Source organism: Acanthisitta chloris, unplaced genomic scaffold (genome assembly GCF_000695815.1).
Source record: "Acanthisitta chloris isolate BGI_N310 unplaced genomic scaffold, ASM69581v1 scaffold17223, whole genome shotgun sequence".
In the NCBI taxonomy this organism is placed as follows: domain Eukaryota; kingdom Metazoa; phylum Chordata; class Aves; order Passeriformes; family Acanthisittidae; genus Acanthisitta; species Acanthisitta chloris.
This window is the reverse complement of record NW_008664435.1, coordinates 21,504-45,882: the sequence shown is the minus strand read 5'-3', so window position 1 is coordinate 45,882 and position 24,379 is coordinate 21,504. Positions and strand designations below refer to the sequence as shown.

Genomic DNA, 24,379 nt, shown 5'->3' with positions numbered 1-24,379 from the left:
GGGTGTCAGGTGCGGCCCGGCCCGGCCCCCCGGGACCGCCGCCGGAGATCTCCGAATCTGCAGGATCTGAGTGTTGCGGCTCCCCCCCCCCCCCCTGCCCGACGAGCTTTTCCTCCTGCAGTGCTTTTCGCTGCGTCGTTCCGGCCTCCCCGTGGGAATCGCTTGTCACGTCAGTAAGGAAGCCTATGCGTAGCTCTTCCTCCTCCTCCTCCTGCTCCTTTTCTGTTTCCTCGCCGGTAGCTGTGAGTTAAGTAAGCGAGCGCCCAGCATTCCCTAAACTACCCTTGAACTGTAAGTAGATCTGAGCATCACCTAAGCTCCGGGGATTTTCCTGCTAGGCAACAGTAATCCCAGATGATTGTGCTGGTCTGCACAAGTTCAGATTTGCGAGCGGTTTGGCTTTGGGCTTGGAAACCAGTCTCCCTTGGCTGTCCCACCGAGTCTACTACCCAGCTGTGACAGCTGGCAGCCAGTGGGAGAGAGAAACATTTTGTTCTTTTTGGTGTTTGTTTTTTAGTGATCTTTTATTATTTTTATTAATAATGTGCTTAAGCTGAACTGTGCAATTTAAACAATAGACTTACTACGAAAAATAAATTCAATTGGTTTTGTTATCGATGCTTTGTTTATTCTTTTTTGTGCTTGCTCTGGTTAATAAAAGCTGAAGCACTCTGTTCCTGTCAATATTATTTGGCTAGTTTACTAAATTACTAAAAGTGAACTAAATGAAATAATCCAGGCTATTATGCTAATATGACTAATAATAGCTATTGTTACTATCTTTTGGAGTTGTAGAAGCTGTCAGTTCATACCATCTATAGTTCAGAGTGGATCTGAAGATGTCTTAAATGTAATCCTTTGATTGGAGATGTGTGGGAGTTTTCAGGGGTTTGTTATGCGGTAAAATTTCCAGCTCTCTCCTGGACTCTGAAGTTTCATAACCGATAGGATTTTTGTGTACACTGTTGTCTCTATAAAGCAGTCTTTTGGTCTTCACTCAGTTTCTTGCTTGTGTGAGCTCTTGTTTTTGTTTTATATATGTTATTGTTTACAAGTGTGGTCTGTTACCTTATTATTTGTGTTCTCCAGGGTATCAAACTTTATTATTTAGCATCTGATGCATGACAATAATGTCATAGCTGCCTCAATATGTTTCATGTGTTACAGTAAATTGGGCAATAATAAGCTTAAAATATTGAGGGCTTAAAACTAAAAAAAAACCCCACTCTGTTTAACTTTTCCTTGGCTGGAATGAATCCTTGTTTACTTCAGAGTGCATTTTATATCAGAAAACATAAGGTCTTTGCTACTTATTTTTTAACTGGTGGAAGTTTAAAAGGCTACAGGAAATACACAGACAGCTTCTAATCTTCGAAGTACTTGAGGCTTGCAGTGGCCTGTCCCTTTTTGGGGTTGGTTTCCACATGTGTCTTCAATGAAAGTAATGTATTAGGCCACAGGCTTAGCAGTTACCTCTTTCAAGGTGTGAATTTGCTTGGTCAGTATAAAATAACTTTTAACAGCAATTGCAAGAATAGGATGGCTCATCTTTCTAGAAACCTAATAGATGTGTAAGGCCCCAGTCCTCTTAATATTAAATGTTTTGACAAATTTGTGATTGTACATTGAAATCAGACACTTGAAACCTCTTGGTTGCCCATATTCTGTTTTTGGCAGATATTGTGGAGTCTGAGGAAGGGACATTCTTGTTCTGCTTGTGAAGCATCTTGTGTTCCTGTAATTTGTGGCGCTGTGTATCCTAAATGAGGTGGTGAATGGAAAGCATGATTAAAAGCTTTTGCAGTTCATGTGATTAGTGCTAATCCGACGAACTGCAGGCATACCTCAGTGTTCCTGCTCTCAATGCAGTCCATTGTTTGTGGTGATGAAGCTAAACATGCAGAGCTGGGAGCATGTGTGTTACAGTGAGAACAGTAAAAGATGCCCACAGACTGCTGAACAGGGGCAAGATAACTGTTTTGAAGAAGTGGGGAAAAAAAGCCAACCCAAACAAACCCCTCCAGTTTGGATAAACTCTCTTGTTGTTACAAAATGTCTTAAAATGGAGCTTTGATACTTTTTCTGAGAGGGGAAGAAAACTTCATACATGAAAATGCTGTGAAAAGCATTGAGCAGTACAGGTTCTGAGAGAAGTTTAAAACAGAGAAACTATGGAACTTTTGTTTCTTCTTTCCTGCCATGTCTAGAACTATTAAGAATCTTGCTTTGTTTTCACACCACTGCTTTTATTTTCCACTTTCTACCACTGTATCTGAAATATAATACTGGGAGCATTCAGCTAAGCAATGCTTTCTCTTTGTCTTGATGTCATCGCTGAAGTGACTGCCCTTTCATTCTGAGAGGTGGTTGTTTTGGAGTAGTGCTGAGACAGTGCACTTTGCTGGACTCTGTAGCTATCTATTTCCTGAACAGGGGAACTAATTGTTAGGTTTTTCTGTCTTGCATGTTTCATATAGATTAATTTTTGTAATTTAATGTATTTGGCCACTGCATCAAAGTAGCAACTTCTATACTTTTGTTACAGATCAACCATGTCGTCCTTCCAAGAAGTTCCATCTTCAGCTAGCGCTTTGCAGACTTCCAATTTTGCACATGTGATTTTTCAAAATGTGGCAAAAAGTTATCTTCCAAACACCCATCTTGAATGTCACTACACTCTGACCCAGTTTATCCATCCTCATCAGAAGGACTGGGTTGGCATTTTCAAGGTAATTTAAGCTTGTTCTATTGGTTTTTTTCAAATGTTTGCTCTCTGTTACCAGTTAAGAAGAATAAATCCCAGCAACACTAAAAGCTCTCTTGTGAACTATAATTGAACGTCACTTAAGTGGTGTGTTGGCTCCTGCTATTAGGGTGTGAGTTTTGTAACAAAGACCAAACTGGAGATCAAAACTGGAGGAATGAATACGCTCTAAGTCTGCTGGAATAAGTGGAAGGTGTGATGTGGTGTTGTTGTGCAGAATTAAATGGAAATGATTTGAGAAGAGATGTGAGGGCACAGAGTGACATAGTGAACAGGACTATATAAAGGGTATGAGACAGAATAAGTGTGAAATGTGTGTGGAAAGAACAGAACTAAGCTCGGGATGTCCTGGCCCACATCCCAGACTAATTTTTGTTGCTAGGACAGACTGAACAGTATAGATAACTAAAATTACTCAAAACAGATCCTTGAAAACAGGAGAGGGGGTGAAGCCACTCCTTCAAAGGTATTTAAAGGTAAGTAAGTGATTAATTCTTACATCTAGTTCCATTTGAGTCCTTGATTTGTGTTTCTTTGTCAGTATAACTCCTAGTAGATGATTCTTAAATTCCTTACTTGAATGGTCAATAGAAGTTTTGATTCAGGCTTTAGGGAAGTGATGCTTTGGGGGTGGGGAGGGGAGAAAGGTAACATGACTTGGTACTGGAGGATCTTTCCTGTAGAACTGTGTCTGCTGTTTAAGAACATAAATGCTTGACTTTGTTGTAATCTGCAGATTACCAATGGATTGTTAGTCTTTATTCAACATAAATTACTCTTCTGCAGCATAGAAGTACTGTGCTTTATCAGAAAGCAGAAGCATTTTTAGTGCTAATGACTGATTTAATGACTGTACATTTCTCTATTAGGAAGTTCTCAAAAATACATGTGTATTTGCACCGTTTTGACAAATGGTGTAACTGATCACATTGAATGTTAATGGCATTAATGAAACTTCAAAAAAATCTTTTAAAAACTTTATAGAAGGTGCTCTTTATATTGCACATAAGCATCTTGAAATTATGTGACTGTAGTGGCTTTCTGTTGGTCTGAGTGAGGGGAGGCAGACAGGACCCTAAAATTATTAATTACGAAAAGAAAGTATGAAACAGCTTCTCAGTGGCTACACAAGATGTTATGGACAATGTGTAGGTATCTGATTTCATCTTGACTGTGATGATAGATTTCATAAAAGGTTGAGGTACAGGTTTTTCTTCTACTTTAACAGCGACAGATAATGCAACTTTGGCAGTCATTAGAGGAACATGTTGAGCTGGCGTAAAGCTGAAAGAAACATCCTCTTTTATGCAGGATGGCTAATTTCTTTGCTTCCTCTCCTTTATTTGAAACAAGATCTTGTGTGATGAATCAAATCAGGGAATTGATTGAGGTTAAGACTGGATTTTTTAAATGGAATTCCCCAGCTGAATTTCCAGCGTTCCTTATTCTCATCAGCACAAGGGAAGAAAGCATTGCTAGATGGGAAAAGGATAAAAATGGATTTCTTTTTGTCTCAGCTAAGTGTTATGAATATACTGACCTAGTGTAGTTATGGTGCAGTGAGTTAAATGGAGCCAGCTGGCCAACTGTAACTGTGTCTACGAGTATGTAAGTGTAATGTTTATAGTAAAATGAACTGTGAAAATGTAGTCGTCTTGGGATAGATAAGAGACAGAAGTTGTACTATACTGTGATCTGAGTGTAAGAATAAGTGACTTCTAGAGAACTGGTTGTACCTGTACAATTAACAAACCACTTTGAGGTGGTTTGAAAACTGATGAAAACAGGCAGGAGTTTTATCATTTACCTCTCTAAAACACATCTGAAGGAAGTAATACTTGTTTAATAAAGTGATTCTGTGGTTGAAAAAAAAAAGGCAAAACCAAATCCTGGCTAATTACAAGAACAATAGTTAATGACCTTCAGTATTGGCCTTGTGTGCAAGGAAAGTGAGGCCTCTGTGAGAGAACTCAAAGCTCGAGTCATTAAATCAGTCATTAGCACTAAACTCGACATTCACTGCCTGTTCATGCAGAGGGAATAAAGTTCACCTTGTTTCGCTGAAGTGCATACATTGCTTAGGAAACAAACCTGTTTAAGCTGGTGTTGTTTAACTTTTGCCTGAAATTGCACAGAAAGTAACTAGTGTTGTAGTAGTGAATACAGGACAGAGGGAAAAGGCACTTAGTTAAAAAAAACTCAGCCAAAAAAGTCAACAAGCTGTGGTAATTTCAGATTGCCGTAGAAAATAAATATGGAATAAGATTCTCCCTGCTCTCTGTGAACATTGGGTTGGTTTTGGTTTTAATGCTGATTTTTGTTGAATTTTGGGGGATGGTGGCTTCAGCTGTGTTCTGTCCTATGTTTGCTCAGCAGGTTAGATAAGAATTTTTTTATTGAAGTGAACAAAATCCATAGGTACCATTTTTAAGTGAATGGTCTTCATTCAGGTTGCAAGTGCAAGTACATTTTTTCAGCATCAGTGGTGTCTTGAGTAGATACTAGTTATTTGTATCCTTATATTATTGTCTTTGTTTTGCTAGTCCAGCTGTTAGTGCAGCTGCACAGTGAAATAGATCAGCAGAGTGATGTGCCAGGAAAATACAGCCCCTTCCTCCACCAGCTTTAACCGTCTTATTTCACAACTGGTTTGATTCTGCGTGATGCAATGGGCAACTGTGCTGTCATCACTGTGATGGGAAGAAGGGGACTGGGAAGGTGTGTGGGAGAAGGGGATTGGAAAGTTGTGTGGAAGAAGGGCTATGCCTACTTTATTGGCATGGCTGCTTAATGTGGAATGACAGGTGAAGCTTCTTTTTCAAACTTTTAGAATTCTGTTCTGAAGAGCAGCTTACTTGAAGCTGTAAAACTTCACAGATTCTACCAACTTCTCTGCATATGCTGTAGTTCTAATGTGTTTTTTGTCGTTCTGGGCATGATTTAGGTTGCAAAATGTTGAACTTGAGTAATGCTGAGTGTAAGACAGGCCGTGGTGATCATGGTAGGCTTAAAACTGTGCCCAAGAAAGTAATTTTCTATTGTTTAGAAAAATGGAAACAGTGTTCATAAACTGGAAGAGTAATGTTGAATATGGGAGAATTATTTCAGATATACCAGTTTCCTTACAAACTAGGTGTGTCTAAAGGCATATGCTGATTTTGGGTTAGGACATTTGGCAAAAACTTGGAGATATGAGTAGTACAATAATGGAGATGTTACCCTTCACAACAGAAGTTCTGAATATGCAGTTTTGTTTTTTTTTTGGTGTATATATTCATCCATCTTTTTCTTACTTGTCCCCTAGGGAAGGCTTAAAACGAAGTTTTAACTCAGTCTTCAAATCTGTTGTCTTTCATTGCTGCTGTATGTTTTTTGCTTTTATGACATTCTGAAGAGTAATCTGTAATCAAGTGCCAAATGGTCTTGGTGAGTTATGTCCTTGCTTGTTACGAAGGAAGAACAAGGTGTTTTTTTAGATAAGTAGTGGACTAGTACTTGACATAGACATCCTGAGCCTGGGTCCCTGCTCATGCAGTTTTATAAGAAATAGCATTTGAGATCAGTTTTCCCTCTATGGTGGGTTTCTGTGCAGAAGAACCTGATGGTTCGTGGTGTGGAGTCAAAGGTGAGAAGACTTAGTATTCTCAATTAGATTTTTTAGATCTGTACTCCCAGAGTGATCTAAGACCAGTGTCCCCTTTTCATTTGTCCCTGTTCATGTCTGATTAATCAAAATCTGGAGAGTCCTTTAGAGCAATCCAAATGTAAACCTTTGAAATGAGGAAAAATAACTGCACTACATCTGGTTGCAAAAATGACCTCTCTGAAGGGAGTCCTAATTTCCGGCTAAGAAACTCTGCATCTTGTAACTATATTTGTAATAAAGTGAAATAATCGTATGGCTGAGTGATATTTTTTTGCATTATTAATGTGTAGCGTCCAGATTTGCAGAAGTGTTTGGAAAACCTGCTAGCTTTTTAGGAAACAGTGCTTACCCCTCTGGGTAGAGTGTGTCTGCAAATAGGGTTGTCAGATGTTCAGTATGAAAGAGAAGCAGGTTTGCTATATATCCCAAATGCACAAGGGAAGAATGTTATGGGCATAATAAAGATATTGCATCAAGGGAGTAGCATTAAAGGTGTAAGGTGTAGGTGTTTGTGGGACTTTGTGCGTTTCTGAAGATGTAATTTTGCTGAGGCAAACATGCTGGAATGACCTGTGATATCAGCAGGTAATCAATCTTATATATGTTAAGCTAATGGCTTTGGTCTTGCTGTGTCATTAACTGTTCCTTCAAAACGTTTTTGTTCCTCAGTTCTATTTGATGTATTTTTCTAAGTAATCTACATTACCATTTGTCTAGGAGGTTGACAACTTGAGGACATGTTTTGGTATTAACTGTCTCAGTGTACCCCTAGAGAAGAAAAGGAAATCACCTTAATGGTGACCTCATGTTCTGGTAACTTAACATGTGGAAAAAAATTAATAGCCAGAATTTGGAAGGTCTTAGAGGACTCAGTATTTAGGTGGTCACACCTGAGCTGCTGTTTATGCATCCAATGCAGTACCTGTATTTACATGCAGGTTATTTTCCATCTTTTCAATGTCCTAATTTACAGCAGACCTCAAAATTAAATGGTCTGGTCAAAAACTTTTGTAACACAACTGAACATTGTATTTGTTGGACACTTAAGAAATAGCTCCGTCTTTGTGTTTTATCAAGGAAGTATAGATATGTTTTTGTGTACTGCTCTGGGTTATTTAGTCACCCTTGAACTGCAAATAACAGTGCAGCTTTGTGAGTCATTTCAATATCCTGATTTTGTTCTAGATTGATAAAAAACCCAACAATTACTTCCATATATACAGATTAAGTTATGAAGTTTAATGCAACATCTGGATGTGTTATTGACCATGTGCATATAGAAATACAATTTTTATGGCATGGAATCATTGCTGCACAGCTGTCCATGATAGATACAGGAATGTGCAGTGGACAGTATGTCCTGTTGTTAAAATAGTTTGGAATAGAATTGTTGGAATTTAGACTGTTTTCAGAATTGCTGTATCCATGAATTGGAGTGATTCTGTTGGTTTCTGATTTACCTTCTTTGGAAAGACATGTAAATAATATTTTGCTTCCAAAAAAATAAAAGGGAGTCCATGGCAATGCTCTTTCTGTACTAGATAAAGAGAGAGATGGATAAAAAGAAGGACATTTAAGTGACATTTAAGTTCAAGTGTCATTAATTTTCTATAAATATTTAGTAAGGTAGGTTTGTGTGGTCAGAGACAAAATTGGCATAACAAAGCAGTCACTAGCTGCTAACAATTCTGAAGTAAAAGTGCTAGTTTGTAGTTCTCATGAGATGTAGTAGTAAGGAACAGTTCTCTTAAACCCCACTCACCCCTTTTTTAATACATTTTCATGTTTGTCTCCTGAAGTAAACAGTAATTTTGTTACTCTTTGATCTGTCATAACATCTCCTTGGACAGTCATTTACATATGTAACAGGTTTTCTTTTAGAGAATTCATATTGTTTCTATATTTATTTTGATTTATACCTAATAGAGAAAGTTGATCCTATGGTCTAGGCATTCTGTCAATGTCATTTTGACACATTCCTCTGAACTATGAGGTAGAAATACAACCAACAAGAGATGATCATAATTTAGGATCCTGATAGTACCTTGATATTGCAACAAATACCATATGTTCTCAATAACCCAAGTTAAAAGATTGCCTGTATGTGTTTGTAACATTCAGCAGAGATGGACTTCTTCAGGTCAGGGAATGAGAGAACTTCTTAAAATTACAGCCTTTCATAAAGAGTCTAGAGTACTTTGCAGCCATCTTCTACCAAGCATGTTTTAGCTTTAGGGCTCCTGTTGTGTAACAAATTTTAATCTCAGTGAGAGTAGCGAGGTGATGTCTGAGGTGAAGTCTTGCGTGCCTCGGTCTGAGGTAAGTCAGAGTTGCATGTGGTGTAATGTGATCACGGACATACTGAAAACACCCAAGGTTTGACTTCATTGTTTACTTATTTTGAAATGTCTATGTCTTAATATTACTAAAGTGTACTTTATACTTTAATAAGTATTTTTCCTCATGTCTGTGTTCTGAATTTTTTTGTACAGTGTGATTCTTTCAGAAGTGTCATCTATTTGCTGATGATACCTCTGTTCAGAAGTACATTGTCTCAGTGGCATGTCAGTGTTCACAGCTAACTCTCAGTAATTTTGGCTGGTATGAGCTTCACTGCCCCCAGATGTTCTTATTTCCCCATCTATTAGTTGGCTTAGAAGAACCTGGTATCTGTTGCTGCCTGTTGTAGATTGTTACATGCTGCAGTAGCACTAACACGACTGTGGCTTTCAAGTAATGGCATTTTAACTTGGCGTTATGGCCCAAACTAAGCCTGCTTGGAGAAATCACTTCCTATGATACTGGGCCCAGTGGTGTTTTGCTTAGCTGTGTTACCTGTGGTTGAGGTCCAAATAACTGTTTTTTGCCATGTGAAACACGTGGAGGCTGCTGACTAACTGTTGTCAATCATAATTATACTATGTAACAGGTCTAGAGCCTTAGCCACTGTCTAATCTTGCTTCTTTCAGAAGCAGCATATTGTCTTCTTGCAGTACTTTAGGGTACTTTGCCGAATTACTTTCTCAGCTATGTAATTTACCATCTGAATTACAAAAAGGGCATGATTTTCACTCTGATGAGTTTTACTTGGGTTATTGCATGGCTTTTATTTTAATTGGCTCCTATTAGGTATCTACAGTAAAGGCCCATTGTTTATGCCAAAGTTGGTGCAGCTAAACAAGTGTTTCCTGGGTTTGCTTCTTTGGCCTGCTGCTGCTATATAGATCATCAGGCACTGTCAATGCAGCAGAATGAATTCTGCAGAAATTCCTTGAAAAGTAATGGTATTGGCACAGTCAGCGCAGATGACTGCTCTCTTGGTCAGATGTTTGTCAGATTGTGAACTTAAGTTCAGACTTTACATTCTGGGAACAAGAGAACTTCTCAAGATTACAGCTTTTCATAAAGAGTCTACTTTGCAGTCACGTGTGTAGTTTGATAGGTCATTCTCCTTTTTCCTCTTCTGATCTTAAGAAGATTTTGGGCTGGAGTTGTTCTATTATTTATAATGTTTGTGTACCTAAGGTTGGATATTCTGCATGCCAATGTCCATGCCATTGCCCATGCAAATTTTTTAGGTTGGACCTAGCTGTGCACCTTGTAGTCCTCCTGGCTCAGAGAAAGTCTCCCAGTGTGTCCCATAGAAATTTCTCATTTATTTAAGGTTTCTGGTGGTAAGAAAGTACTACTGTGTGTTTGTTTCAACTTTAGCACTTTCACTGGAAGTTGGTGTTGTAGGTGTTTTTTTTTGTTTTTGTTTGTTTGTTTGGTTTGGGTTTGGTTTTTTTTTTTTTTTTTTTCCCAACTGATGTGTGAAGTGAAGTTTTTTAACTTTGGTCTCACAGTTTAGTACATGAGAATGTATTCTTCATTGCAAAGTAGGAATAGCTTCACATGAGGCCTATATAGGAGTTAACTGTGGGTTTACACATCTCTCCCCTTGTTTCCATTTTTTAACAGCTTTTAAGTTCTAATTATTAATGTAAATAAATATACTTGCAGCTTCAGTAATTAGGTCATAAATTTTTAGAACTTAGGAAATGAAGGAAATGAAAAATGAAACAACTTAATTGACTTGATTTTAAATCTCTTTTTATAATGGACATAATTTCTCTCAATGGCTTCTTTTTCATTGTTACTGAATTTCAAATGCAGAAATGAAATTTGCAGATCTTTCTTAGAAGCACTTGTGTGTTTTCTGTAATGTTTTCATGAAAACAGGTGCTCTGTGTTAGTCATATCAGCTGTTTTGGCAGTTTAAATGGTCAGACTCTCCTTGTTACAGGCCTGAAGAGTTTTCTTTGGTAACAGTGAAATGTTTGTTTTGCTTCCAGAGCTACAGTGTTTTGTTTTCCATATGAACTTACTCTGGGGCTGTTGACAAGTATTCCCCTTTTCTCTTCATCATTTTCACTTTATGTTCATGTCCTTTGTAGCTTTTACCACTAGTTTCAGTTTATCTCAATGTTATTGACTTTCCATTTAGCAGTCTTAAAACTTATTCATAAAATTTTAACCCTGTCTTCAGGCAACTATTGGTTTCCTTTCTGAGCTGAAAGAAATATCTGTGTCAGAGGTCACATTTAATCATTGCTGAGCCAACCAATGTGTGTTCGAGTCTTAAGGCAAGAGATTACACTATCACAAATATATTGAAGCTTATGACTGTAGGAGTATTTTTGTATTTCTGAACCACTATGTCCTCCATACTAGGCTTATTAAGAGAATATTGTCAAAAGATCTAAACTACTAAAGTAAAAGTTTCATTAAAACCTGTTCATAGATTTGCCTTTTTATGCTTAATATCTAGATCCTACATCTAAAATACTCATTACTTCAATTTGTCTTTTATTCACAGCATATAAGTACTTTGGTTTTGCTCCTTGTTTCTGTCATCTAAGAAATAACCCTATGGAATTTAATGATAATCATTGCTGAGTAGGAAAGATATTGAGTCATGTTACAAAGCTGACTTGCTTTGCTGCAGAATATTCACCTTCCCCTTTTAAACATATTCAGCTGCAAGGAAGATGAGGTTTGTTCATACTTCCTTCTCTGCACTGTCACGTTTCGTCACGTGCAGCCCATAGCAGGGCTCTCATCTTCTGAAATTCTGTGCAGTGACGAGAGCTGTTTGGTAATCCAAACTTGCTGATGACTTTTGTGTGCCCATTAAGAAATAATGGGTTTGTCAGGATCATGAGAGTGTGAGATGGGGAGCCTTGCTAGGGGAAGCAGCTGATGGCTGACAGGAAATATGGGGAATTGTTGGAGAAAATACATGTGGGGTGAACTTCCCAGGGTATTGCCCACTAGCTCTTGTTATGTCACAGTCCTTCCTTTGCCAGTAGCCCACAGATTAGTCATGCTTAAAAATACATCACCTTCTCTAAGAAATAGGCCAGGAGAGTTATTTGTTTTCTACATAATTGCTCTTTTTGTTTGTATCAGTATGACTAAAGTTTTAAATTACTTCACCAAAAAATCCTCTTGTGGGTTACAGTTACAAGCAGAGTATTGATAAAAATAACTTTAGTTTCAGAAAAAAAATTAATTTACAAATCAACATGTGATACCTAAGAAAAATAAGAAAGCTACAATTCCTGGGGTAAACTGAATCATAAGTTGAATTGATCTCCTAGAGGGACCATTTTTGGCTTTATATTCACTTGATTTTGTTCTTTCTCTCTATATTCTCCAAAGTGTTAATTATCAGAAGGAAAGATGTTATTTCACTCAGGAAAATAGTATACACTGTCTGTGTATTTTGGTGTTTTATTTAAAAAGGGGAATGAAAACTAGAGTAGGGTGAAAAGATTGTTTCATTTCAACACAGTTCTGGACATAATAATTTAGTTTCCCTCCTGAAATGATGAAGAAGATGGTGACTTTTCACTCAATGAGAGCTACATTTAAAAAGCTATGTGCTTGCTTTATGTTTAGGCAGCAAGTAATGGTAGATACTTCACTTTCCTAAGGTAAAAGTAGGATAAGCAAAAAAAAAAAAGGGGTTTAACATCCAGTTTGGATCTGAAGTTGTGGCTGATACGAAAATTTGCAAAATTTTTTTCCTGTGAATTTTTGTTAAGGAAAAATTGCTTTCACCTCCCTTCAAGTTACTTGAAGAGTTTTCTCTTGTTATTTCTGAGATGTTTAAGAGTGTGGGAATAACAACCCCTGAAATCTCATTTCATTGACATCTTTAAAAGCTGCTTGATGGGAGATATCATAGAAATCTTCTAAACTTTAGCAAAGAGTAGGTTAAGATACAGTAGGTGATTCCATTCTGGTGGATGTGGCCAGTGTCTGCACTGCTTTTTCTTTAATGAATGTTGCCTTAAAGAAGTGACTGTAGTTACTACAGTTAGCAAAATGAAAATTTTATCTAGTTTTGCTGCTAATGTGTGTTTTTTAAGAATATAAAAAAGGCTTGGTCATCTCAGATGAGTTGTTTTTTTCCAAACATTACTTTATTTCCACACTTTTAAATACAAAGTGAAGAAGTGTAATGGACACCTACGAAATAATCTATTCACAATTTTTTTTACTAAGGCTAATTATTAATTTGCATACATAAAATGTATGTCTCTATACATATATAATTGCTGTTTTGCTATTGAATTGCCTGCACTTTTGGTGTTCTCTTTGCCTATCTAAACTTGTTTTCCTTTTTTTTTTTTAACTGACAACTCCTTTAAAAATTCAGTTTTTAATATTTCTAGAGTACACTACTTCAATGCATCCTTCATAAAGGAGAACTTTTGACCTTGAATTTTAGAAATCTTGTCTATTGAACTATTGAAAATCGTGATTGGTAACCTAATATTTTTTGGTTGTTGTGTGGTTTTTATGTGTGTTAGGTTTTTTGGGTTTTTTTCCTCTTGAGATACTGTCTTACCTGATAAAAATTGGGAAATAGTTTATTCCCTATCCACATCTTAATTCTTCCAAGACCACTTATTGATAAACTGTATTGCACCTAGCTTTTGATATGTTTTTTGGTACTTTTTTTTTTAGCCAGTATAATAAATCAGATATCTTTCTTTTTCTACTTTACTATTATAAATATCCATTGCTTTGCAGTAGTTACTTTGGCTTTCTGGTTTAGATACATTTATTTCAAGCCTGTTGGAGTATGTGTCTTCAGAGGAGAGAATTATAGAATGGATTGGGTTGAAAGGGACCTTAAGGATCATCTAGTTCCAACCCCCCTGCTGTGGTCAGGGACACCTTCCACTAGACCAGCTTGCTCAGAGTTCCATCCAGCCTGGCCTTTGAACACTTCCAGGAGTGGGTCATACACAGCTTCTCTGGGCAACCTGTTCCAGGGCCTCTCCACTGTACAGAATTGCACTCTTAGGAAAAAAGTCTGAAATCAGATACTTATTGTCAGACTTGACTGATTTAGGTTTTCATGCAAATTTGTTTTTTTCTTTGCAGACACAGTGTATGTGTGTGTGAGAGGATTAGCATTCCAGTGAAATGCTGGTCTGTAGTATTGCAGAAGTTGTCCAAAAAGTGCTCGTGCAGCCCCATCAGTTTTGGCCTTTTCAATAGAAGAGAAAGCTGTTTTTTCTTTCCTGCTTTTTGTTTTCTGATGAGTCAGTTGGACTGTGGACACAAAACAGTCAGCATTGACAGAACTTGCACTAAAACAATCTCACTATAAAATTAAGAATGAATATTTTTGTATTTTAATATAGGAATCTGTATCTTTATAGTAGAAAATTATTAATGTACCAAATAGTAGTTTAATGTATAGTGAAAACTGTCTGGTGTTTTACTTTATATAGACCCTTTTATTGCCTTAGACCCATTTATTGCCTTAGGTAACAAGCTTAATAAAATTAATGCTAAATCTTTGACATGCTTGTTAAAATATTCCTGATTTGTAAACATTGTTAAGTATCTTTTTATTGCATGTTGAAGCAGAAATATGCATATTACAGTATGTTTTAAAGGCCAGACCATGATATCTTGACTGTGCATAACAAATTCTGCTTAATATTTTTTTTTTGTGTTTTTTTTTTGTTTAGGTTGGTTGGAGTACTGCAAGAGATTATTACACATTTCTTTGGTCACCTATGCCAGAAAATTATGTGGAAGGATCAACTGTTAACTGTGTGCTGACGTTTCAAGGTGAGTATAAAGCAGCATCTATCTGTATTTTCCAGCTCATGCAGCGTTTTAAATACTTACCTGTTCATTTCAGTGCTGAGGGTTGTATAACAGTTCTAGACTTTTACAAAGATAAATTGGAGAATTTTCACTGTGAGAAGCTCAGCCTTACTTTAGATGTCAAGGGAATGGTAAGGAAAAGTTATGTGACTTAGTATCTGTTTTTTTACGTAGTAATGAATAATATTCATGATTGATAGAGAAGTTCTGGAAACTGTTAAAATACAGAAAGAGACTTTGTTTAATCATCAGCAGACTTTTTTAATCTTGTTATTTCTTAAAGCATCATGTCTTTATCTTTAGTCTCTGGACTTTAAACATCATTATGAAGTGGTTCTTGTCAAAGAATAAGTAGTGTAGATGATGGTTTGGTGAAGGATCAGAGTAGTCAGAGTTTCATTGGACCTTTTGCAGTCAGAAACTGATGGAAATATCTGAGGTTTTTAAGAAAAGAATAAAGAATACAAAGAATGTTGCACCACTGTGCAGATCTACAGTATAACTGCATTTCAACACAGTGAGCAGATCAGATCTTCTCTCTCCCCTTTGCAATCTCAAGAAAGATTTAGTATAAAAAAATAAAGTGCAACAAGGAAGATCAAAATTAAGAAATGGCTTCCATATAAAGGTGTGGAGTTGCAAAGGTGAGAGCCACACTCTTCTTGTTAAGTCCAAAAAGGGACAATAGCTGTGGATTGTGACTTGGAAGATTTGTCTCTGGCATTAGAAGAACCTTTTTACCAAGGAGTAGTGCAGTGCTTGAGCTGGTATTCCTGGTCTGGAAGGATGAGAATTCCACACAGTTGTTTAGATGCAGACACAGTAGTCTGACAGGTGCTGACAACAATCTCTTGAGTGGGGAACTGGACTAGCTCGTCTTCCCAACTTCCTTCTGCTGGGTTTTTGAACCTGGAAAAGGGAAATATTGTGAAGTGACTGGTGTCTCTAAAATCAGCTACACATGGAATGAGTGGATTATCCATTGTTCGCATTGAAATGAGTAGGAACCATTGATGTAAGTTACCAAGTGGCAGGTTTGAAATGGTGATAGAGATGGTACTTTTGCCACATAGTCAGTGTGCAGAACGTACTGTGACGGGCCATTACAAATGTCAAAAACCTGCACACATTGGGAATTTCATGTGAAAGAACACCTCCACTAAACTTGTTTAATGCTTTTCTGCTTATGAACAGAATTTTATGTACCATCTTATCTTCTTTACTTTCCAGAGTTGGTTTTAGTCTTTGTGTGTGTTTATTGCTTAGAATACATATGAAAAATAATAATTCAAGTCCCAAAGTGACCACTGTATTAGCTTGCAGCTTTAAGCTGCAAATGGTGGTAGCTTGAATGATGTCAGTGGTCTTTTTCTTAAACCAGGTCATTTTTGTTCTGCTCTTTTGATAATGATCATATCCACATGATCTGACCAGTTTGTAACCTTGAAATCAATGTATATATATGTGCTCTATAGGAAATGGAAGTCACTAGTTTCTTTTACAGTTACCAAAATTCACTGATTTAATGAAATTATGTTGGACTGAAACTAAAAGTGACCTAGAAATGTAGGACTCTACATGCCATTATCAGTCCTTTGTACTTAGAAATTTTGAAGAGACCAGGTGACTCTGTCCCATCTGTTACATTCTGTGCTGACAGACCTGGGCTTCTACAGAGCTGCCAGATTTAATCTCCATTCAGACAGTCTCCCAGTTGTGTTTGGCAAGATATTTTAGTGCTGCTGAGATGAGATCAGTAGAGCTTACAGGAGCTTAATTACCTGAGCTAGATAGTAAATGTTGTGCAGCATGCTTTAAATGTTTATTTTCTTTTTACGATCAAGTAGATGTGTTGGAAGAAAATAATCAGGAATCTGTTTTTTCCAGTACATGTTAGATACAAGTAAAATGACTTTCAGTAGTTTTAAAATCAGCTTATTCGAACCAATTTTAAAACTTGCAGGAGCTGCAAAGTAGATTGTTCTGAATTTGTTTCTGCATAGTTTCATCTGAAACACCGAATCAGATAAACTGAATTGTAGTGCTATATATGAAAGTGTATTCAGGTCCAAAAGCATGAATCCTGATTCAACTCAGATACTATTCCCAAAGATTCAGTTAATAACATATAACAGTAATGAAAAAATGAAGTTCTTGATACAAGTGGTGTCCGTATAGCACATGTGTTTTATCATTTTACCATGTGTTTTACCATTACCATTGGAAAAGTAGCTAAGAGTGCTGGGCAAAGACTTCCCAGAACCTGGAGTAAAAGTTGGTGAATAGAAATTAGTGATAAAGTTAGAAATGGAGAAGATTGAATTGTGGTGAAATAAGATCTGAAATGGGTGACATCACCTGCTGGACTGAACATTGCTGAGGATTTATGCTAGTATCGTACTCAGGCTGGCTAGGGTATCTGACAATTAAGTGTTCTGAATCAAACCAATTGGTTTTCTTTAACATTAGACTGGGTAAGGCACAGTTTCTTGCATATACTAATGAAGGTAAAAATCTCATTAGTTCTGGAAATGATTGTTTTAACATCCACAAATATTACTGTGTGAATACAGGTAATGCAAGAGGCTTCATGTTTAAACTTTAGTGGGCAACAGTTCAGTGAATACTCACATAGAAATCATTCTGAAGTAATTTGTTTGCAACATGCAGTATTACATAGCTACAAGAAAGAGGGCTTATTCTTACCTTGTCAAGTCTAGAAGAGTTTTTTTCTCAGTTTAAAAAAATAAGCACTTTGTTAAACTCCATCCCCCTCAGTCCCTTCCTCCCCTCACACATTGCAGCTCGTGTCATCCATTCAGAGCAGTCCTGTGCTTTGGCATTTCAAAATAGCACAAGTCAATTGTGATTGCTCCACTGAAAAAAACCCCAAAACCCAAATGAGCAAAAAATTGAATGTGATAAAGTTGCAGATGTCTTGTCATTACATATTATTCTTTGTCTGCTGTAATTGGTTTTGTTGGTATTTCAAGGCAAAGAAATCACTGTCTCTCTGTTCTGTGATTGTACAACAGTTACACAATATTGTGGTCATGATACAACTTCATGGCATCTGATTGCTAATTATTCTGTTTCATAAATATGTACACAGCAGCAATTGCCTAATGTATGTAAGGTGATAGGCACATACAGCACCTATTGCCTAACACTATTTTGAGTTTGTCTTCAAAACTAGGAGAAATTTTGGGGGATGAAAGTTTCCAAATAGGATGAGTTTTTGTTTCTGCTGTTTTGATGATTTATCTGTGCCTTACTGAGATAATAAGTATGAAATCTGCAAGTCAATCAGGATGTTGTAATGTTTCCAGATGGAGACTTGTAAGTTTGTGTAGAAAGTTTCTTCAAATCTGAATTTATTTTGATAGGGTATTATCTCCCAAATGATGATGGGGAATTTTATCAGTTCTGTTACGTGACTTACAAAGGAGAAATCCGTGGAGCAAGCACACCTTTCCAGTTTCGGACCTCTTCTCCTGTTGAAGAATTGCTCACTATGGAAGATGAAGGAAACTCTGATATGTTAGTGGTGACCACAAAAGCTGGACTTCTTGAGGTTTGATTCAACAATTTAAAAAATATTACCTCATTTATTTTCTTTGATATATACGTACATTCACAGATAATGAAGAAAAAATCAGGAGGAAGAGACTCACATATATATGTGTAGTGTATGTATTTCTGGCTTGTTCTACAGTATTTGATTGGAGTTTAGAACATTTGTAGGTTAAGCAAATCAAGATTTAAAACTGTATAGCACTAAGCATGGATTGGGAAAACATAGGAGTAGTTAGTTGCCCATCTCTTGTCTTGCCCATCACTTTACACCTTTGCATGAAGTGGTGCTTCTTGAAAGGGAGAAGAGTTATGGAACCATCTGCTCTTATTTGTGCACAGTTGAAGAGCCCTGGAGACTAAGTGGAATAATTGCAGGTGCCTAAGCGTATTAGGACAGCTCTTGTTTTATTTAAAACGGTTTTGTGTGTGTCATGTTCTTTGCTAGACGGATGTGCTTAGACTTGTGTGCTTACATCCAGAGTCAAGATGTGTTCATTTGCTTGTTGGTATTTATAGGCTGCCCATTACTTAAACCCAAACAAAGAAACAAACAAAACAAGAAAAGCCAGACCAACTTCTGTGTGAGTTGCTTCTTGGACAATTGCTCAGTACAATTCCCTTACCTTGCCATCAGACATTTTATCCTGTTGTCAGTTGGGTGTAGGCACGTACATCCATGTATATGATTTATGGTTTTCAAAATTAAGGGATGAGAGACTTAGTACAGAGGTAAATCTGGGATATTTTTTCAGGTATGTATTTGTAATACTAAAATTAAAAAGAATTTTTCAAATGTTTTGTACTATCTTGGTTTATAGAACTGTGGAATGGTTTGGGTTGGAAGGTATATCTAAAGATAATCTAGACCAACCCTCTGTGGTGAGCAGAGTCATCTTCAGCTAGATTAGGTTGCTCACAGCCTCATCCAGCCTGACCTTGAACAGTTCCAGGGATGATGCATCTACGACCTCTCTGGGCAACCTGTTCTAGTTTTTCACCACCCTCAGCATAAAAATTTTCTTCCTTGTATCTAGTCTGAGTCTATCCTTTTAAAATTTAAAATCTTTACCGTTTGTTCTGTTGCTATAGGCCCTACTAAAAAGTCTGTCCTTATCTTTCTTATCAGCCCCCTTAAGTATTGAAAAGGCATAATTCACATGCCAGTTCTTACTTTCTGGTTGTTGGTGTGTGTGCGTTCATTTTTCTGGTGAAATTCCTCAAATACTGCTTTAGAGTGTGTTTGTGTCTCTACACTCAGCAGCTATTTTTTTCACCAAGCTGTTACCATCATAATTAGCTTCTCCACAGTTGCTGTCGCTTGGGAACAGTAAAGGCAGTTCGTTTAAGGAGAGGAAGAAAACTTGAGTATAAATCAAGACACTGCAAAGTGTGCTAATGGTAGTGTAGTACTAACTTTTTGAAACAATGAAACTTCAGAAATTTGGGAATGAGGGGAAAACTGTAAAGTAAGCTAGCCAGGGAACAGACAGTTTTGTGCTTCTTCTCAAACACTGGAGTAATTAGTTATCCACGTATTTGATAAGAAGGGAGAAAAATTATCTAAACCCATTATTTTTGTTCTTACAGTTTAAAATTGAAAAAATCATTAAAGAAAAAGAAGAGCTATTAAAGATAACTTCTGTTCTGGAGAAGGAAACGACACAACTCAGAGATCAAGTTGAAAGACTGGAAAAAGAACTTAACCATGAGAAGCAGAGATGTGACCAACTGCAAACAGAGCAAAAGGTTAGTTGTTTAACTGATTAAAGCTGACTCATAATGTCTGTAATACTGCTTTTTCAAAAACCAGTTAAACTGTGTGAAAATCAGCTATCAAAACCCCTCAGCAGTTAGATAGACATTTACACTAGAATAGGTCAGTTCCTATTAACCTCCTGCCACTATTCCTTTTATGTTGTAAAATGGTTAAAATATTTAAGGCTTTTGGTACCAGGCTTGGTAAGATAATCAGTGACAACTGTTGCCAGGTGTTAGACATTTAACTGTGGAATTCATAGTGGAAAGTAGTTTGATAGTTTAAAGTTTGCTTGGGTTAATTTAAAATGGAGGAGGGCTTTTCAAAAAAACTCTCCTTAGGGAAGAACTCTGTGGAACACAGGGTATTAAAAATAGTAAAAATTTTGGTATGAAAAGCAAAGATCAAGACCTAATAGATAATGCTACTGCCAGGGCATACAAAGAGTGAAAAGTAACTAGTGACTGACTCCTCTTAAAAGGTTTCACAAAGGCCTGAAGATTTTCAAAGGGAAAAGAAGCACAAACCTAAAAATCAGTAATAGTAAAAATGTAAATATAGCTTAAAACAAAATGAGCTTATTTTGGAGCTCTGCATATGGTAAGGAGGAAATTTAGTATTATAAAAAGGCACCAAAAAGTTGGACCTAATCTATTTTTAAGTTGCTGCTTTTTTAAAAAAAACAAGCTTCTAGGAGAAGATTAAAAACATGTGGGAGGGAGGTGGTGACATGGACAAATTTGAAGTAATGAAGCCTATATAATTTAGCTGTGGACAGCAGTTAATAGGCTATTTTTAAGTACTAGTATGTACATGTCAACAGTCCTGTGTGATACACCTTTAATAGGAATTTGTTGAGGGAATTTGAAACTGTTGATGCTTTGTAATGTACTTGAACAGTCCTAGTGAAATGCACTAGAATTTTGGGTAAGGAAAAAAGGAAGGATAAGACCTTGGCTAGAGAAAAGTTTTTCCTGTTAAAGAATGATTTTAATTTCAAGTACATGGCAGAGCTGACTTAAATCAATGAGACAAGAATTAAATGCTTATAAATATGCTTTTCATGGGTTTGCAGATCATAAGTTTGATGGATAAAACTGAATGAGCTACATAGATAGCTTTCATGGTCACTTGAGGATCTCTGTTAAAAAATGTTTGAAAGTAAACTGTCAGTTCTAACCCATGTTAGCTTTATACTTCTGTTTTAGAACCATTTGTGCAATGGGATTTTGATGGCTGTCAAGCAACAGTACAGTTAGACTGTATAGGAACAAAAATGTCTTTACACTCTCACATTTTACTGTGAATTTCTATAATCCCAAATAGTTTTGTGTCTATGACACCAGAACTTGGCAACTAGAATTTAATTTCAGAATGTTTGCTTTTATGTTGTGATTTGTTAAATTTTTTTGTTGCACTTTTTTGTTTGTTTTGGCCTTGTATTTTGTTGAAGAGATGATGCAGTGTAAAGAGCTTCTCACTTGTACTTAGCTGAGCTAGGAGTAGATGTCTGGTCTGAAGCTGATGCAGCTTTTTGCCTGTCTAGAATACTATGGAAGTTTTGTAACCCATTCAGTTATTTTTTTGACTCTTCAGTCTTTGACAATATCTTATATTACATCATTTATATTCTATTCTCTGTTTTTCATGTTTAAAAAAATGAAATATCTGCTGAATTGAAAAAGTTTTTAATTTGCATGTGTATATAAGCAGAATATGAATTCAGTGTTACTCCTGAATATTAAAGAAACATCTAGTAAATCTGGTGCAGTAGGTTAGCTTTTTAATCATTGGAATGTTTAGTAAACTATACTTCATATGTGGCTTTACAGTCTTAGATGACTTCCCTTCTTGCTCTCCTTGCCTCCCCACCCCAATACATGGAATACAGGATTATGTAGCTGATCTTTGCTGGGGGCATGTACAGTGCATTCATGGATTGATTCCTGAGTAGCAGTTACACAGCACTCAGTTAGATTACAGTTATCTAGGTTTTGTTTTCCTTTTAAAAATAAAACAACACTCAAAACTCCAAATAACCCCCAACACACCCCATCTCCAACCAAAAGCCCAGCAAAATTTCTCCCCCAACACTCCCATCCCCTTCCAGCTTATTTGTTAACTTCATGTGATGTGAATAATTGTTATTGGCAATAAACCTAACCAGTGCCTTAACTTGGATGCTTTTATGTAAGACTACAAGGAATAATCTTTGAAGTGCTAAGTAATCAGAATGTATTTTCTGTAACAGCAGAATCTTCATGGTTGCTTAGTGTGAGCTAGGTTGTTTTGGCTTGGCTTATGGGTTTTTTTGCCTTTACATTAGAGAATGATTGTTTTACTTAAGTAATTATGGGGCCTATTTGTTTACTTCTTTTATTCCTAGTTATCTTTTTTCAGTTACATGTGGATTTGTAGTTATGCTCTAAACTTTTAATACATAAGTTAGATAAGTGGAACTGATGAATTTAAAATCTCAAATTTTTTTTTTTTTTAGAATGCTAACTTAAGTACAGGTTAAACTATTTGGTGTTCTATTAAAAACAAAATCTTCCAGTGTACATTAGAGCATATAAGACTTAGGAAAAGCAATTAGTAAAACAAAATAGCCATGTAAGAAAATGGAATCAGTGTAAACACAACATGTCTTTGTAGTTTGAGGTAGCTATAAGTGCTAGAAATCTATTTCTGTTGGTAGTAAAGTTAAGCTACATTTAGGCCATGTACAATCTCTTCACAACATGCAATGTTTTTTCCCCTTTTTGCAAGTACTTCCATCAGGAAGTGCACAGGTAATATTTCTGCTTTTCGTAGAGCCCTTGAAAAAGCCACAGTGGTACAGAGCACTGTATTTAAAAAGCAGGAATTGCATGGGCAGAGGAGGTGGATGTGTCTGTACAGACACATGCGTTTGATTCTAATTGAGTGCAGAGCTCTTTATGCTGCTGATGTATTAGCAACTACTCTTTGTTTATTACCATTTGTATTGTGCTAAGGAGGCCCTGGAGTTATGAACCCTTTTATACACAATACCCCTCAATCTGACTGATTTCTAAAAATCTTAGTTTCTTCAGAGCCAATGATGTGGGTGTCTGAGCTCGTGTCTTTGTCCTTTTGATCAAATATATTGTTAAGATACGTTGTGTTTTTGTAATTGACTTGAACAGAATGTGGATGGTGTGGCTAGGAGTCATAGTATGTAAGTTACCTTACTGTGCTACAGGATAACAAATATAAGATAGAAAAGCTCTGAATTCCTGATAGGAAAATGTTGTTTTTTTAAAGCATGGTTTTCTTAAAATCCTCTATCACTATTAATATTTTACTTTAATTATTCATTATTATTATTCATTTATATTCATTTTAGTCAATTCATGCTTTCCTCTTTTTGATAGTGATTTTTTTAATCAGTCCTTTGTTTCCAGAAATAGCTCAGTAGTAGTTTGGACCATTGAGAAATGTCTGTAGAAGCATTAATTTCTTAATACATACAGGATAGTTGTTGACATGAAAATGCCACAGCTACATCTCAATTAGTGTTTCTCTCCTAATCTGCATTAAATGATCTCTCTTCCCCACCTAGTTACTCTAAGAATTTTGTGGAGTGGAACTTCTGTCTTCTCCATCTGCTTTTTGCATAATTGGGATGTTTTGTGAGTAGTTTGGGAAAATATTAGGAAGAAATAAGCTAAAAATAAATCAATCTTTTACAAACATAGAATGCTAAACAATCAGTTCAGATGTAATACAGTCTACTCCATGAAGCTTGAATATTTGGCTCGATGCATGTTTTTGAGTAGTGAAAACATTCCCATTTTTTGAGTTGTTTTAAAACCAGGTGAGTTCCTGCATTTGTGGCACTTTAGACTGTAACGGCCACAGCAAACTACAGATTTTGGTTTGCTAAGTGCCCTTGCTGTTCAGGAGATACCAGTTGTTTGTTGCCTTCTTACAAGATAGGCATTCCATTTCCTACCAAAGGTAGGAAGAATAAATGCATTTAAGACCTAAAGTGATGTTGTGCTATTGAGTTTATGAAGCAGCTTCTCATAGATATTATGACACTTTAAGTCACTATTTGTCCCTAAAGGCTCTTGGTTTTGTAGATTTGATTTATTTTTCTTTCGTGTTTTATCACCCCTACATTTTTAATTTGTGCTCAACACATGAATGAATCTGCAGACAATTTCTCATGTTGCCATGGCCAACGTCACAGAAGAAAATGTTTGCAAGACACACAGCTCTGCATTGGTCAGTGTTTGTGCTCAGAGGGAATGTGCTCTCCAGCCCCACTATTTTTAGTACACACTTACGGTTATTAGCAGTAAGTTTTGTTAACCACCCTGCCCTGCCAGAGGTTGAGATACTGTAGAATTTGGGATAAATTCAGTCATCTTCTTTTAGGTTAATGTTTTCCTCTTATCCAATGGCTGATTAATGCGGTATGTGGTGGTTCTGA

General features: G+C 36.5%; 1 protein-coding gene across 1 annotated transcript in view; it reads left to right on the top strand.

The window, feature by feature from the left end:
- The first annotated feature begins 2,529 nt into the window (after positions 1 to 2,529).
- Positions 2,530 to 24,379, top strand: part of LOC103799060 (tax1-binding protein 1 homolog) — a 41,053-nt gene continuing 19,203 nt past the window's right edge. Inside the window, exons 1-4 of the mRNA XM_009071354.1 lie at positions 2,530 to 2,729; positions 14,447 to 14,549; positions 17,975 to 18,162; positions 19,752 to 19,910. Coding sequence (XP_009069602.1) covers positions 2,553 to 2,729; positions 14,447 to 14,549; positions 17,975 to 18,162; positions 19,752 to 19,910 — 627 coding nt within the window. The 5' untranslated portion in view covers positions 2,530 to 2,552. The remainder of the gene's footprint in view (positions 2,730 to 14,446; positions 14,550 to 17,974; positions 18,163 to 19,751; positions 19,911 to 24,379) is intronic.